The 18,111-nt window shown below is 42.5% G+C and overlaps 1 protein-coding gene across 1 annotated transcript; it reads right to left on the bottom strand.

Moving 5' to 3' along the window:
* Positions 1–985: 985 nt before the first annotated feature.
* On the bottom strand, positions 986–17,521 carry ISOC1 (isochorismatase domain containing 1). The gene is made up of 5 exons (XM_074166235.1): positions 17,168–17,521; positions 7,594–7,713; positions 7,210–7,413; positions 6,702–6,818; positions 986–2,441 (listed from the first exon to the last, which is right to left on the bottom strand). Exons 1-5 carry the CDS (start codon positions 17,465–17,467, stop codon positions 2,295–2,297), a joined length of 888 nt encoding a protein of 295 aa, XP_074022336.1. The 5' UTR covers positions 17,468–17,521; the 3' UTR covers positions 986–2,294.
* Positions 17,522–18,111: the final 590 nt, after the last annotated feature.

Here is an 18,111-nt window from a genome sequence, read left to right as displayed (position 1 = left end):
TAAGAGAAATACAGCAATACTTTTTCTATTCCTTTTAAATAAATGCTCTTAGAATCTCATCTGAAATGCGATGCCGTTTAACACACCCACCTAATGAAGGAGAAAGATGTGAATTTAGAGGCAGAACGACTGAAGTCTAAGAGCTCAGTTTTATAGCATAGCACTGGGTATTTCTGCATTCCTATTTTTTAAGCTTATGGAAAAAAAACCCAACAGAAATTAAGGATCTTCACAAAAATCTAGTTTGCCAGAGAAGTCTATACAAATATCAAAAGAAAAGAAAATATAATAATCACAGAGAATATCAATGTATTTTACAGATTCTCCTCTAGTGCTATCTTGCTACCAAATGATTCCACTTGCAGTAAACACTGTAGTTAGGAAAGGACTGTGTGCAAAGGAACTTGTCGCATCTGTCCTGCAACTTATATTTGTGTAAGTAAATTTTCAGTAACAAATGCAATTATCTCTTAAGAACTCATGTATTTGTTATTGAGGAAATTGATACTGTTCCAAAAAGCAACATATGTGAATCCTATTACCATTTTTCCTTCAATTACTAACTAGAGGTACCATCAACACATAAAGGTAACAAGGCAATAAAACCATTATTTCATAAGAAATTTATAGCATTCTTTTTCACAGCTGTTGATTTATATAAGTGGACTTTAAACTGCTAGGCAACATGATTAATATACCAGAAAAGAAAGTAAAAAGTAGGTCAGTGATACAGCACAATGGTTCTCCATCTCAACTCGCCTCCTTGCTTCCAACTTGAAGCATAACGCTCATTCCTCATTTTGGAGCACTAAATGACACTGTAACTAGATGCAGAAGACAAGAATTATTAGACATTATCCATCCTTGATCTTTACACAAAATTCCCAAGAGATCTATAGAAATTCCACAGCTGCACAAACCAGAATAAGGTCCATGGCAAACACAGCTTTCAGGATTTGCTCTTCAATAAATATCACAAGCATAAGAGAGACAGCAAATGTTAACATTTTATTTGTTTTGAACATATAAAGGTTATAACTCTCTGAAACAATTCTTTTAGAGCCATCTTGTGGGGAAAACAAGCAATTTAAAACAATAAATGTACTCTGATTAGTTTTCTACCAAAAACATCAGTGTTCAGTATGACATCTTCTAGTACCCTTTTAAAAAAATAAATGTCTCAGTCACACTGTAAATTTTATACAACATTGTTTAAAGCATTGGAACATGAAGCAAGTGCCTTTATAAACAATCATGTCTTAAAGGATTGGTTCTCGATAGAAAAAATATGTATAATGAAGTTTTAGGACAGATTCTATTCAAACTCCATCCATCGGCAGCCCATGAAAAAAGCACAAAAACCTAGAGAAGCTGAGATTTCTTTCAGAGCTTGCTTGGCCAAATGAGTAAATCAGATGGAATTATGCAGTCTAACTAAAATAGGGTAACCCCATCCCCAAATAAATCTAAATATAGTAGCAGATTCAGCACTCGAGGTTGAAATGCTTTTATTCTTTAACATCCTTAGCATTGCCAATTTATGTAAAGTTTTGGTAATCTTCTGCTAGTTCTGACGGATTTCACAACAGTTGTTTATAAAGAACTCAATAAATGACATTTTTCTGTTTCTGTACACTTAAGTGAAGTACATGGTTGGGCAGTCAATTTCAGAATAATCGAAGTCATGATGCAGGCTTCAGCTACTGAGAGCAATCAAACATCAGCTGCTGCTTGATCTATGTGTCTTGTCTACAAAGCAAAGCTCTTAAACTTTACCCTAGAGAACAAAAGCACACATGTAGTCCATATATCTTACTTGATTTTAACTTATGCCCTATTAAAATACTTCATTTACATAGAACATTGAAGCATATCACATCACATTTATCCAACAAGTAATTATCTTCTATTAATACAAAAGTAAAACAGAACGTCACAGAACGCTTTCACAAAGTGCACAATCTAGAGGTGTGACAGGGATATGCACTTTTTGGAGCTGTTACAATCAGTGTACAGTATAGACTAGCAGGCACCTCTGTTAATTTCTGGTTTTTAAATAAGGAAATTTGACAACAAAAGGGTCCTACAGTACCCAAAGCCTCTGACAGCTGCAACTAAACAGAACATACTGGCACCCAAATGTATAACCAGACAATTTCGCTAAGGCAAGCACAAGTATGTAAATTTTTAATTTTACATTTCTACCAAACTTTGAGTGAAAGAAGGTGTATATGTGCGCTTACATCTTTCCCTCCTCCTTAAAGATGACGAGATCCACTTTCTCCACATCCTCTTTAAACTTTAGAAAGCAGCCCTGACTCAGGGGCACTCGCCTTAATGAGATTTTGGATTTCTTTGAATTTTGGATGTTCTTTATCAGCTACCAGCTGCAGCAATATAGCTTCACTAGTAGTAACAATAATTCCAGTACGAGCAAGACGCTGAAAGAGAAAAGAGCAGACAGAGAATAACATGAGATACATGTAAATTTGAATGAGTATACATTTTGTAAAAAAGATGGTTGGTACTTTTAAAAACATCTTCTATTAACAAAAGTATTGCCAATTCCATTCCAGCATTTCTTAGCAGTACCATTTATAAAGCAAGGATGGAAAGGGACTGTTTTCAGACTTCACTGAGGAAAAAGGCTGCCCTGGGTAACAAATCAGGCTTCCTACTGGGACTGGATTCTTTCCCCATGTCAGATTTAATACGCAGAGGACACTCCCTCTTCTACTAACACCACTTTCCCCTTCCATGGTCCCAAGGATAGCTTTTCTTCACCCTCATGCAGATTTTAAAGGCCTGGGGAAAAAGAAAATAGCAAGGTCCATCCAAGCAAAAGGCCTTAAGCAAGAAACTTAATTGTAACAATTTCTCTTTCAGGGCTTGTTATGTACTAGTACTAATAATCTCAGGAGACAGAACAAAAAGCTCTTCTGCAGACCTTATAAATCATACTGGAACAACAGCAGCTCCGTTTAACCAACATCTCATTAGAGCCTCAGTAACTCCAGATTTAGTTCTCAAAGGCTGGAGAATAAAAAACATCTGCACAGAAAGCAAAACTGAAAGAGGCCTGATAGATCTTGTTAGTGTGCAACTGAACACAGCAATGCTTCATGCAGCCCATGCCACAGGACTTAATGCAAAGTTTTTGGACTTTTAAGACTGTGGTTGTTGCCTACGTAGCAAAGTTACCTTTACTTAAAAGGCTGACCACCCCCTGCCCCCCTCAGCTTCCTAGCAATCGTACAGATGCTTTGGCAGCACAACCCTCTCCCTCCCTCATCCTCTACTCAGCTGCATCCTCCACTGAATCTAATGGGGTCCTAAATGAGCGGAGGGAGGGCAAGAGACAGAAAATACAGATACGTACGCCTTCAGACAGCTTTCAAGTGTAATTACTAAAGCAAAGAGAAAGTCAAAACTTTTTAGGGCAGACATAGATCACTGCTGTTTAGTTGTTCAATTACAAAGCAATTGCTGGGGGGAAGTTACTAATCTCAGGGGACCAGTAAAGTACATGTAACTACAGTCTACGTAACGATAAACCTACTAGGCTAGATTTACTTATGTCAATGCTTCCTGCTTGCAATTATGGCAGCAACCCTTGAGATATTCTTAAGTTGAAAGAAAGCAGATAGCTTCCCCAGCCCTCCTACTTTGTACAATGACACATTTGTTTAAACTACATACACGTGCAAAAGAGAAAAATAGGAAAATCAAAATGAAATATTATGGCAATGTTTTCAAGATGTACTTCTGCAGGAATACAAAGTTTTTTATTTTAACTAGTATGGATGAGAAAAAAGACAGACTGTTAAAGAACCGTGTCTTCTGAGAAACGTTGATTGAAAAAAGATGTTGTTTTCTCTTTAAAAGCAAAACATACCATAACATGTCAAAGAGGTTGGCACTGGCTTATACTCTACTTCTAGGACTAAGTATAATTTATATAGTATAGAGATTAGTAGGAATGAAGAGGTGCACATGCTAAGCATACTGGATGCTTTTCCAAGGAAAGGGAAAGTTTTCGTCTGAAAGACTATGTTCTAAGAAGGAAAGGAGCAAGTGTGTGTTGCATCCACGCTGCAGGAGCAAGTAGAACAGATGCAGAACAGAAAAGAAATCCAGCAGGAACAGGCTAAGCTGGCTCAGTCCAAGACCAAGCAGTGGACACAAGGCATCTTCAGCTGATAGGGCAGAGATTAAGAACAGCCACAATCTTGGCCAGTTGGGGTTGAATTATTTCATCAATGGAAATTTTAAGGTTTTTTGGTTCCTGGGGTGTTTTTCATTTCTTGGTGTTTTGGTGGGGTTTTTTTTGTTTGTTTGGGGTTTTTTGTTTTTGTTTTTTTGTTTGTTTGTTTTGTTTTTGTTTCTGTGGGTTTTGGTTTTTTTTTTTATTGCAAGCTTTTGCCTGCTGTGATTCTTAAGCACAAAACAGAAGTGGAGACAATAACTCTTTTAGGTCATCCAAGCAGACGTGGAAGCTTTGGTTGCCAATTAATTCAAACTAAGTGCACTTCCTAAGTACACCCTAAGTTCAGGTGTTTGCATTTTTGTCACCAGCACTATCAAAACACATGCTATGTAAGGGGAAAAGCAGAGAACTGAAGGGTTGGGTGAGACGAGATAGGATTTATTTGAGATTGCTGAGGAAGCTGCTTTTTACCACTGCAAAGTCACTCTGTATCATCCTTGAAAGGTCACTCTGACCAGGGGAGGGCTGTGTTACTGGGAGAAGGTAAATGTTACACCCATCTTCCCAGAAAGGTAAGCAGAAGGATAGGGGGAACCTGGATCAGTGAACCTCAGCTCAGCCCACCAGCTCTCACTTTGCTCAGAGAAGCTGTGGATGCCCCATCCCTGGAAGTGTTCAAGACCAGGCTGGATGGGGCTTGGAGCAACCTGGTCTAGTGGGAGGCGTCCCTGCCCATGGCAGGGGGGTTGGAACTAGATGATCTTTTAAGGTCCCTTCCAACTCTAACCATTCTATGATATGGAGCAAGTTTGCACAAGAGATAATGTCAGACTCACTAATGAAAAGTGTGTGACTACGAACTATCAGCTGTACAGTGAGACTAAAGCAGGATTACCCAGTGCTTTGGTATTTTACCAATTTCCCTAAGAAACGTATCACCGTGGTCAATCAGGATTACTGTCATGCCCAGTACATATGTCCCTTTCTTGTGGTCTCCTGCTCCCAAGCATGACCACTTCTTGCCTGCTCCAGCCCACAGTCCTCAGCGGCATTTTTAAGAGAGGCATTTTGTGCCCTACAGCACAAAAAGGAGACAATGTTGGCATGCAGCCACAGAGAACAAGGAGGAATTACTGCCATATAACTGGCTGGCTCATCACAGCAAGCCAGCAAACGTTCCCAGAATCATAGTTTAATGATGAATACTTAAAGGACTACAGCAAAACATCGCCTTTGTGCTTGTTGAGAAAACACTGCAAAGGCATACTAAAAAGCTACGTAAAACTGACTAATTTGCCTGGATTACAGCTTTTGCAATCAACTGTGCTTTTAAGATGATTGATACCTTTTTGACTAGAAAGAAAAGTAAAGCCAGCTAGTCACTGCTTTAACCTCTATTACACTTCTATGTGTGCAGACATAGTGTGATAATCAAATGGACAAAGATGTATACAATAATGCAAAGAGATTTCAGGTTTTCTACATTGCTTTGTGTACCACTGCTGCTGTCCCACATTGACTCAGGAAGCCCGTGATTTCAGTCATTCCTGCACTCTGCATGCGTCACTGTGCTTTACGTGACAGACGACACTAAGCTTTCACTTAATGAAAGTCATGGGTTTCATCAAATGCTATATGCTGGTGATTTCCCTTTAGCCTTTAATTCTCTTTTTCATGAGAAACAGAAGAAATTAAAAGTCTTCTCCAAATCTATGAAAAAAGTATTAAATGCTGTAGTTTTTAGTTCTAATTTCCAAATAATTGCTATGGCATGAGCAAAAATCGCAATACTTAATGTATATATCATTTTTTGATTTCCAACCAAGATGCCTGTAAACAAGCTAGAGTACACTATAAAAAAATCGTTTGCATGTAATTTGCTACCACATAGCTGTAGCATGCTTTTAAATCTTGTTACGTTTATCTCCATTTTCTCAACATTCAGTTAGACTAAGCTCCTAAAAGGGCGGGCAGGGGAAATCTTTACTATAATCACAGAGTCTTGAGATTAAGCTTTGATTTGCACAGATGAGGAAGAACAAAGGGAGGGACAGACATACAAGAAGGAGCTTTGAACATGATCACTTACTATATTCCATTGCAGCACAAATACTGTTTGGAACAAGAAAAACAAAAGCTCTGTAGCACTTTTACTCTGCTGCACAGATAACACTCCATAAGAAAATAATGCTAATGGTTAAATGCACTAAAATGCTAATGGTTACACAGAGTAACCTAGATTGCACGAAAAAACCACTTTTGAAATCCAGTCCCAGACTGGGTTCCACATATTCATCCATAATCTATGGAGGAAAAATAAGGCAGTAATCCTTCTCCATCCTGGAAGCTATTCTGAGTATCAGAGCGTTCACCTCTTCTCAAGTCTACATTTGTCCACTGCTTACTCTCCTTAGAACCTCCTTGTTAGCTCACAATAAGCAGGGAAATTATCATAGAGACTCAAGGTAGAAAAAGCCTTCACTGAGAAACTTACCTCAAGAGCAAACATTCTGTCCATCATACTTCTTGAGGAGGTGGCATCAGCTACAATATGAACTTCCAGACCTCTGCCAATTAATTCCAGTGCTGTTTGCTGGATGCAGACATGAGTCTACAGGGAAGAAATCAAAGGCAAAAAACCCACCAACAAACCATTATTATAAAACATGAGTAGCACAATGCCAAACTAGAGTGCATAATTAACTAGGGTTCAAACATGTATTTTTCTACCCTTGACATTACTAGGGAACTCAGTGTGGGTTTTAAATGCCAACCAAGCTTGAGACAAGAACTTGTAGTTTACACATATCTCATTTCAAATTTTATTATGAGAAAATATCAAAGACAAATAACACAAGAATAATTTAATCTGTAGAGGATATCTGAGCTCTAAGCAATACAAATTGACTTTTTTTTTTTTTAATTGCAGAAAGCAATGCTTAATACTATTGTGGGCCAACAGACATTACCATAAAACAGTACTAGAATGGCAAGGCACATACTTCTACTCCAAACAAGACAACGCTGCGGACTCCAGGGATTTCTGCTAATGCTGCTTCAACTTCTGGCAACACCATTGAAAATTTTGTTTTGGGAAGCACAAGTTTAGCTCCTGTTAAATCAATTTCTTGCACAGTGCTGCCAAGACCTTTGGGATACTGTTCAGTTACAATAACTGGAATTCCTAAGAGCCGAGCACCTTGGAGCTGCAAAAGGGCAGGGAGGAAAGCGTACAAGAAAAGACATGGTTAAAGAATGATAATAGCAAAGACACTGTTATTACCTGAAACTGAATAACCAGTAAACTGGCTGTGTATAAAATAATAATTTACATGTGTGAGCAAAACTCATTACAAGAGAAAAAAAAAAAAAGGCAAAAACCATACCAGCCTTTGGCCCACGCTGATGATATCACCAAAGTACTTGATGGCAGGCCGGAATCGTTCTTGCATATCACAACAGAAAAACACAGTGCTTGAGGGTGTCAGATTGCCCAAAGTAGTCATCTGAAAAACAAAATAAAGATAATGTTTTCTGTGGCTGTGAAAACCATTTCAGAAAAGCAGCAGAGTGAGAAAGATTCTGCAATGCCTCTGCCAGGTAACAGATTTGTGTTACTTTAAGTTAAAATTGGATGAAAGTTTTTCAAGCCTGATTTTGGTATGTTTCTAAATTCAAATAAACAGCTGATCCTAAGCAGTATAACACAGTCATTAATAGGTAATCAAGATCTTAGTAGGTGGGAGACACAAGTAAATGTACATAGAAACTTCTGAACCCTGAAGGGGGGCAGAAGAGCATACTGCCTGAAGTATGTACACATATTTACAATAGTTTCATTGTGTAGTCAGTTTGTTTTTTCTATGACATCTTTTAGCACAAGTCTGAAATGAAAGCAGAGAAGCTTGTCAGCACTATGACCAGAAACTGAACTGAACACATTTTAATGACAGAAAAAACCTCCCAGTTTCCCTCCTCCAGCCTACAGAGTGGGGCAGAAGAGGTGGGAGGAGGGTGAGGGGTAAGAAAAAAAGAAATCAAAGATTGCGTTTCCTCACACTTTGAAAAAAAAGTGTGCTTTGTATTTGTTCGAAATTACCTCCACTACCTGCTGAAGAAAAGGATAAAGCTTCAGCTGGAGGCTACAGGGAAAGAAAGCAGCTATATACTATCATTTAGTTATAAGGCAACTCAAGAGAAATTACATCCATTCAGGAGCTGTTCAGCAGACTGAAAAATCAAATTGAATAAAATGCCTCTGGGAAGTAGCCATTAATTGTATACACTTCATTTTTTTGGAAATTGAGGTTGTGATGTTTTAAACTAAAACAAAGTTACAAAATCTGTAAAATAATATATTTTGAAAAAGCAGGGATGTATTCAGTTTACAAGGCAAGGTTTTGGTAGTCGGGGGAGGTTGCAGGGGTGGCGTTTGTGAGAAGCTGCCAGAAGCTGCCCAACGTCGGATAAAGCCAGTGCCAGCCAGCTCCAAGATGGATCTGCTGTTGACCAAAGCTAAGCCAAGCATCACAGAGGCACCACCACCATTGCTAACATATTTTAAGAAAGGGTAAAAAAAACACTGTGCAACAGCAGCTGGGAGAGAAGAGTGAGAACATATGAGAGAAACAAAGCTGCAGACACCAAGGTGAGTACAAAGGAGAGGAAGAGGTGCTAAAGGCATCAGAGCAGATTCCCCTGCAGCCCGTGGTGAAAACCATGGTGAGGCAGGCTGTCACCCTGCAGCCCATGGAGGTCCACAGTGGAACAAACATCCACCTGCAGCCTGTGGTGGACCCCAGGCTGGAGCAGGTGGATGCCTGAAGGAGGCTGTAACCCCATGGGAATCCCACACTGGAGCAGGCTCCTGGCAGCACCTGTGACCCCATGGAGAAGAGCCCATGCTGGAGCAGGTCTTCTTGTAGAACTCGAGACCCCACAGAGGACCAACGCTGGAGCAATCCATTCCTAAAAGACTGCACCCCATGGAAAGGACCCATACTGGAGCAGTTTCAGAAGGACTGCAGCCTGTGGGAAGGACCCACATTGCAGAAGTTCATTAATGACTGTCTTCTATGTGTGGGACCCCATGCTCGAGCAGAGGAAGAGTGCAAGGAGGAAGGGGTGACAGAGACGGAATGTTATGAGCTGACTGCAACCCTCGTTCTCTGTCCCCTTGCACTGCTTGCAGGGAGGAGGTAGACAAGTTAGAAGTGAAGCTGACCCATGAGCTTTTTGTCCTATTTTCTCTCTTAGTCTTGTTGAGGAGGGGGAGTGATGGAGCACCTTGGTGGGCACCTGGGGGCCAGGCAAGGTCAGGTCGCCACAACTGAATCAGGAATCCTTAAGTATCAGTCCCAAATTTTTCATTGATTCACCACGTCTCCCGAGTAAAACACTTTTGATCTCCATTTCCAAGGCTAAAAAATTATAGTAATGGCCATGCTCAACCACACAGAATGGCCTGTTCAAACTGTTGGGAAAGTCACTTGTGCGTTGTAATTGTAAACGCTAAATTCCCACACCTCTCAGGTTCAGTACACCATTACTACTAAATAACTGCAGTTCCTCCAGACCTTGCTGGTGAAGCGGCAATACTATTAGTAAAAGCAATCACAAAAGCAAATGCAGTAATGACCATAAAGCAAATGCTCTAACACAGGACCCACTCATGCCACAAGAAGACAGAAGAGCATTGTAACAGGCATCAGGGAAATCTTTTTCACTAGAAAGGTACAGCTGCACTGAAACAGGTTACCATGGGTGGTGGGATCTCCATCCTTGGAGGTTTTCAGCATTCTGGAAAGTGACAGCTGATTTGATCAAGAATTGGCTTTGCATAAAAGTTAGGAAAGGCAGCCTCTTGATATCTCTCCCAAACAACACTTCTTCGATTCTACACCATGTAATAGATGAGGCCTGGGACCAAGAATGCTTGAAAATAAAATTCAATATTGAATAACTGCCTTGTACTTAAAAACCATCCATCTAGGAGCTTCAGTAATGCAGAAGCCAGTCGGTGAGAAGTACTAACGTACAATTCAACACCACAGTGAGCACCTACTGTGACCCATTCTAACTCCGGCACTAACAAGCATCAGAGCAGTTAATCGTGAATTTTAACTTTCCTACTGCTCGGAAGCAAAAATACAGTAATTGGAATAGACAATATGTGTAAGTGTGCCTCCTACTCAGAAAAGGTGTCATTTTGTCTTGACATTTGTATGACAAGCAAAGACCATTATTTTCTTCTATAAAACATTCCACCACTTCATTTTTTTTAAGATCATTTTGAACTACTGCAAACCATCATAGAATCATAGAATGGTTTGTGTTGGGAGGGACATTAAAGATCATCTAGTTCCAACCCCCCTGCCATGGGCAGGGACACCTCCCACTAGACCAGGTTCCTCAAAGCTCCATCCAGCCTGGTCTTGAACACCTCCAGGGATGGGACATCCACAACTCCTCTGGGCAACCTGTTCCAGTGCCTCACTGCCCTCAGAGTAAAGAATTTCTTCCTAATATCTAATCTAATAATTGATTGTAGAGTGATCTATGTGGAGTTAGTCTACTGCCTCATTGGACACCTCCCTATGCCAAGGCAGTGGCTTGCACTACCATCCTCAGCAGAGGAACAAGAATGAATAGACTAGGAAGGCCTTCAAAAGCTGCACAGTCTGCTTCTATAGAAGGATCAACAAAACACAAATATTCTTCACAGATATGTACCTGGTCTGACCCATCAACAAAACACAATTTACAGAGCTCCTATACAATACATCCCACACCTCTGTTACCTTTACCTTGCACTGTTTTCTCACCCACAGTTCCTTTGTTGCCATTTAAGAGCATTATTTCCAGTTCTGTTCATGGTGGATTCTAAATGCAAGAGCATTACCATGCTCCTTCACATGCATAAGCATGCACGAACACCTATTACCATACCTCAGGACTCAGATCTGGTCTCCCTTTAGTCCCTGACCTTCCCTCCCTTATTCTAAAAGATATCTAATACTTTCGATCTTTCCTCCTACAACTCAAAATAGTAATTTTCGTTGCCCTCTCTTGGATGCTTTTCAAATTGCATTCTGCAGTGAGACAACCAATACTACTATAACAGTAGTATTTCTCTGCCCACAATACTTCTCAGCACTAGTAGAGCCTCAGAGAAGACCGGTCAACTCACAGCCCTTGCAAGCCCTGTTCAATTTGTACTTTCCAGTACACTATTTGCTCTTTTCATAATTTATGATACTCAGACTCCTGAGATGCATTTTAACCTCAAAAATCATCCCTTGAACTCACCCTCATCTTTTATTTGCGGAGTTGATTATTTCTACCTTAACACAGGAATTATTTCTGCCTTTGTTGCTTCCATTTTGAACTGCACCTTGTTTCTCCAACTCAACATTACAAGCCTGAATTCTGCTCTCTCAGATGCAGCTCCTCCCAGCTTGGCACCTTCTGCCAAAACTGTATTTGCCCTAAGTTTTGCAAATGACACAGATGACAGAATATTTACAGTGGATTTGGAACAGATCTTACAAAGCACAATTCGGTATCATTCTGATTTTACAGCGAAGCACAGAAGAAAACCAACTGCCTTTCCAGCCAGGGTACACCCCCATTACAGACCTCCACCGACTCCATAATCCCAAGTGTTTATGACAAACATCACAGGGAGCTGAAGCAAAAGCCTTATATATCCTTTCCTCTATTATCAATATGAGTTAATTTATGCCTTCAGTTTGATACCATCAGCACTCTGAAATAAAATTGAGTCAAGAATATATTTGCTAAATAAAAGCTTTTTCAAAATCTGACAACAATAATTCCTACATTGATTTTCATATTTATATCTGATTAACTTGCAGTCTGAATTGAACCATGCAACATGTGGCAGAAGAAGAAGAAACCAGAAGAAATAGATGGCAAGATCAAAAAATCAACACTTGCTGGTGTTATTTGGAATAGCAGATGTGGGAAGCACAGAGCGCAGCAGAAAGTAGTTTGAAATTAAGTTTCCTAAAAAGTAGACAACGCAGTCCCTAATAAATTAATAGAAATACTTGCTGTGTATAAAGGAAAGTTTCCATTTACGTGTTCATCAATGTGCCACGTAAATCCTACCACTTGCTCTCAAAGCCATTCTCCCTTTCCACAGCCGTACCACGCTGAGGGCACGGGACACCTCCACCTCACACATGCCCTGAAGGTGAAACCACAACTGCTCGCACCGCTCCAGCACTGCACCCCACCAGTGAGCTGGGGTGGGGGCAAACTTACACCCAGACATCAAACCCTGGGCCATCACCTGATTACTTTCGCTGAGAGGAGAAACAGGCTGGGAAAGGATGGTGAGCCACTGCAACCACACGTTACCTGTCCGAATCCACCCCGACTGTAACATCTACTCAGCTATGATATCATTAAACAACCTCAATTTAAAAGAAAAAAAAAAAAAACAACACAACACACCACCCAACCCCAGATCACCTGAAGCTCCTCCCCACAGCATATAAGCTTTTCCATTTCTTTAGCTTCACCTCTCTCAGTTAGGACTTTCATCCCTCCAACTGGAAGTTATTCACAGCACAACCAGAATAGGTATGTCAGATGGACACGTAACCTGATGCAGCTCTTCTACTCAGCTAGAGAAGTCATCTCTAGGACCTCGTCCAGACCAGGATTTAAAGGTATGCTGTCACGAGTTACATACAGCTTTAAATCCTACTCTAGAAAAGGCCTAGGTGGGAAAGGACAGGTGTTTTTTTCACATCTATTTCATCTACGCTGATTATTATTAATCATACATAAAAGTGACTGTGGTGAAGTACTGTAATTAGAGAACTGACTTTACAAAAATATTCACATACACTGGCTCTTTATCTGTTCTTCCCCTGTTCAAACTTCAGGAACCATTACACATACAAAATGCAATTCCCCCCAGTATTTGTAATGAACAAGAAAATGGAAGCAGAGAAATAATCCCATATGACATCACTAGTCACCTCATAAATCTCTTGCCAAGGTTATCCACTAAAACGGCAGAGCAGAGGACCTTGCAGCCTTGGTATTTCAGGGATGGCATAAAAAGACAACAACGAATACAAGCTGGCTATCATATTTTCTTCTCCTTTATTTCTATAAGGAAATCTGTAAGACTCAGTTTTACTTTTCTGCTAATCTTTCAAAGGAAAAAAAAAATGAACAAATTCAGTTTAGTGTATTTCAAGGGAAAAACAGGTTATAAATGCTTCAACTTAGGAACATAAATATTTATTTTATGCTAAGCCAAAGTGCAGCTTTTTATATGTAATTCAGCATTTAAAAAAGACAGATATAGCTAGATAAGCACATGATGTTCATATAAGACAGTATAAAGTTCATCAAAATACAAAATGATCAAAATGCTTGCTGCAGAGTAAAGATACACAAACAAGGAGTCTGGATTTGAAGAAACCTCTGTTTAAATGTTTTCTGTCCTTTTTTTTCCTTCTTTAAGGTTCCAAGTGCGGCCTTTTAAAAATGTATTTATTTAGAAACACTGTATTAAATTATAGCACTAATGTATCAAATTGTAATTACACATTTTTAAAAAAAAAAATAAATAAGCAAGCAACTGCCCTCACCTGATGCTCACCCTGCAATTTATGCTTTGGCTTTTCCTGGTCTCCAGAAAATGGACTTAAGCTCCTGAGTTAATGTTACTCCTATCTGCAAAGCATCTGAATGTAGCAATATTAGATATGTGTAAAAAGAGTGAAAATCTGTGTATAAACAGTTCTATTTTATCTACCTTAACTTTCAGAAACAATTAAGTATGATTCCGCAAGCAGTTTTCTGCAAGAAGGATACGCCTGGGATGTCAACATGTCTTTTTTAAAAACACCCTGAAGTAGAGGTGCTTTATGCAATGATTTCAATAATAATGTTACCCTTTTAGCTCTAGCATCTTAAGGTTGCAAGTTTGTAAATGCAGAGCACTGCTGAAGAGAAGTCACCTTGAAGTTATGACAGTGACTGTGTAATAGCCTCTCTTGGGCATATATTCCAAGTGCTGCCTGAATTCCTCTATTACATGGCTGTAAAAAGCATAGCTGTCTTGTATTCTGGTATATCACAAAGTGTTTTTCCTTACTGTTTCTCTCCTCCAAAGGCAGCTACAAGTTACAGCAAAACACAATATTAGTAGCACTAGTTAACTGTGTTTACAATTTGAAGAGGTTAAAGTGGTCCTGCATTCCCCTGCCACGACTATAAATATTATTCTGTTAAAACTTGTAAAGCATGTAAAATCCATGAAAAGCAGATGGCTCCTTTCTGCTAGTACTCAGTCCCTCAAGTTGCAAGCAGATGCCCTTCTCAGTGGCTAGGAGACCCCAAAGGAAAAGTCCCTCCTCACTGCAAGTCTGTGGTTGAGGAGTTTCAAGAGCAGCAGCCAGACCATCAGGGTTTACTGCATCCCACCAGCCTGCCTAACACTGGGTGGCCACTAAAACTTCAAGTGGCTGTTTTGCGCCAGGACATCTAAACCAAACAAATATACATATGTAAGCACAGTATAAAGGCACAAGTAAGTCCGGAGAGCAAATGTCCCTGTACAGATTGAGCCTTGAATTCAGCTGTGTGGAGTGGCTTTCTGAGGGCAGCTCATGGCGATTTCTCCGTGACATTACTGCTCCCCTCAACTGCAGGGACAGGAAACTGAAACAGCCCAGTCAAACACCATTCGGTGCTGACACTTCTTGAGGTACTGCAACAAAAAGACATCCTTCCGTAACAGGTCTGGCACAGGAATCAATTCAGGAGGATATCACTCCAGAGCTCACAGGCACTACCACCCTAGGGGTTAAAATGGCATCTCTAAGTAAACACATACATATATTTTACAAAGCATGCACACAAAACTACTGAAATTATTGTCTAGAGATACAGATGCCGGTGTCTGTGAATCTTAATATTAAAACCAATGTATCTTTCCAAATATGCAAGTCTAATCACATCAGTGAGCAAAGGCTGTCCCTCTTGCAAGCCACATTCAAAATGGTATTCTTTCAACTGACTATATGCCACATGTAGAGTTGACAAACCTACATCCTGTGTAACTGCAGATAAAACATCGGGGGGGGAAAGATGGGAACACAGCAGGGCATGAATCAACATACGCAAAGAAAGTATAATCTTCCCATCAGTACACCCTAAAGGTCTTAAAAAGCGCAGCTGTGACTGCATCAGAACAAATGCTCCCCAAACAAGTGATCTCTGAGCACCTGCCGGTGGCTTAAGGCGAGCTGACTGACATCATTGTGATGTCTCCAGCTCATTCTCAGCTGCTGAAGCACATCAAGGAGGCAACTGAAATAATACACAAGTACCATCCTTGTCATATCAACAGTTGCTATTGTCACGGAACTGCAACAGCGCTGGTGAAAGCAGCTAATCAATTAGGCAATTAATGCATTAAATATTGGTTCATCCTGAATCCCTGCAGTCAGTTAAAGCTGCATAGTGCATCTGCACCCTGGGAATGATGTATCCTTCCATGTCTCAACACTGACCTTTTACACCCAGACTATGGATGGGTCCTGCTATGGATGCTCAGGCTGCATTTACAGCTACAGTTTCAGTGCAGAAGCCATCTGCAAAATAGTCGTTGCAGAGCAGCGATCTGCATGCACAAATAAGAAACAAAATTCCGACCTGCATCACTGTTACACCCAGAGATTACACAAATTCTGTTTTTAAAATGACACCCATACCAACTCTTTTTGCAAGCTGGAGAGACAGTCCTTTCCAGTTTCTCTGGCTGGGCCCCCATCCATTCTGTTTCCAACACACAAAGCTGAAAGGTTTTAAACCAAATACGATGACAGACAAATGGCAAAATGAATAATAAATGACAAAATAAGTTATTAACCTAGTTTGGTCTTCTTAACCACTCTTTCCATACACAGGGTTAAGGAAAGGACAAAAGACTCCAAAGGCATCTTGATGCACAGTCTAAGTGAAGAGGCCACGTTGAGAGTTTATGGGTTCAAGACACGACAATTAAGAAGAGTTTACAAACAGTGTGAATTAGACTGTTTCTGGAGACATAAAGAGAAGACAAGCAATGTTATTAGTAACGGCTCAACAAACTAAAACTTCGTAATTATAAATTAAGAAGAATGTTCTGAATTAAAACAATAACTCTGTGTTTTCTTTTTCTTAAAAAAAAAGGTTGACTTTGACAGCGGAGAAAGGAAAAAGCAATTTTGCTTCAAGTGTAACTATTACAGCACGACTGGCACAAATCTCCAGTGTGTATAAAGATATCTTAGTATGAAACACACATACTGTATCTGTCTGGCAGTCCCATTTCCTGGTTTATTGCCACAAAACTAGTAGGTTACAAATGGGTAAATTGGACAGTGAACCTGCTCCGGCAGGGGGGTTGGACTCGATGATCTCAGAAGGTCTCTCTGAAGCAAGAAGGCATATAGAAATCCTAGAAACCTACGAGCCACGAGACCGGGCTGTGGCAGAGCTTTCTACACCGGCGCTCTTTGAGCTTCCACCAAGCAGCATTACCTCCGGGGAAGGCCGGGAAGCACCAGCCGCCTGTTTTACAGCAGAAGTACGGATTCTTTCAGCCACCGGGCTATTTCCCTATTCGTCGAGCCAAGTAAGTTCCGACCGGCTGCAGGCAAAGCCCGGGGACCAAACGCACGCGGAGCGAGGCGCACCTGCCTCAGTAACACAAAAGTTTCCAGGGAGAAATAAGCCAAGGCGGGTTTGCGGGGCTCTGCCCGCGGCTCCGGCCCGCTCCGGGCTCCCCCGGCCGCCGCCGCTTCTCCCCGCAGGGTTGCGGGGGCGGCGGGGCAACCGCAGCCGGCGGCGGGACGGGTCTGCCCGCCCACACACACCCCCACACACACCTGTGGCGGCCGGCGCTGCCCCGCCGTCGGGTCTCACCTGTATCTGCAGCGGCACCAGGCGCAGCTTGCAGCGCTCGCTGACCACGAAGCCCTTGGGCAGGTCGATGTACTGGCTCCACTCCTCGGCGAAGAGCTGCACCACGAACTTGCGGTGCATGTCTATCTGGTCCCCATAGAGGCTGAGGAACTTCTGGATCAGCAGCTCGTAGCCGGCGCCGTGGGGCACGCTGGAGGGCCGGGCGAAGACGGAGAAGCAGAAGAGGACGGGCACCGAGCCGCCGCCAGCCGCCGGGCAGCCCCCGCCGCCCGGAGCCGCGGCCGCCTCCGCCGCCGCCATCTTCAGGGGCAGCCGCGCCGAGCCCAGCCAGCTCGCTGCGGCCCGCGCCGCCGCTCCTCCTCCCGCCGCCTCCTCCCCTCGGCCGGGCGGGCGGCGCCGGCGGCCCCCAATCCCGGCTGCGGCTGCTCCCGCTCCTCCTCCTCGCCATGGGGCCCGGCCCTGCCCCACGAACCCTCGGGGGTGGGCGCGCCGCCGGGGCTCCCCCGACGGGCGGGCGCTGGCTCTCCCGCTGCCGCTCTTCCTGGGAGGGCGGGTGCCTCCCCTTCGGGCGGAGCCGCCTTTCACCCAAACGTCCGCCCTCGTCCGGGCCGACGGGGCGGCCCGCTGGGGGGGAGGGCGGGAGCCGCGGCACCCCGTCGGGCTGGGAGGGCGGCGGGGAAGGCGGCCTCGGCGGCGCGGCTGCCCGGGGGGCGCGGGCGGCAGGGCTGCCGGCAGCCGGTCCCTTCCCCGGCGGGGACGGGCGCGGCCGCGCCCCGCGGAGGAACGGGGAAAGGAACTTGTAGATCGAGCTGGACGATGCCCGGTTTCTTTCAAGCACGATCCAGCCAGATCTTAGATCTGGGTGGGGAATGGCTTGTCGCTCTGCCGGTACCGAAATCGGTTGTTGAGTTTCACAGGAGGCTTTCTCCAGAAATGCCAGTTTC

Source organism: Numenius arquata, chromosome Z, assembly GCF_964106895.1.
Source record: "Numenius arquata chromosome Z, bNumArq3.hap1.1, whole genome shotgun sequence".
Lineage (NCBI taxonomy): Eukaryota > Metazoa > Chordata > Aves > Charadriiformes > Scolopacidae > Numenius > Numenius arquata.
The sequence above is the reverse complement of the archived record's forward strand: the minus strand, read 5'-3'. Positions and strand labels throughout refer to the sequence as shown.

Excerpts from the sequence above, each read along its gene's own strand:
- ISOC1 (XM_074166235.1), bottom strand. The coding sequence starts at position 17,467 with ATGGCGGCGGCGGAGGCGGCCGCGGCTCCGGGCGGCGGGGGCTGCCCG. Across the intron at positions 7,414-7,593 it reads TCAGCGTGGGCCAAAGGCTG|CTCCAAGGTGCTCGGCTCTT; the intron begins GTATGGTTTTTG and ends GCCCTTTTGCAG. Across the intron at positions 2,442-6,701 it reads ACAGAATGTTTGCTCTTGAG|CGTCTTGCTCGTACTGGAAT; the intron begins GTAAGTTTCTCA and ends TTTCTCTTTCAG.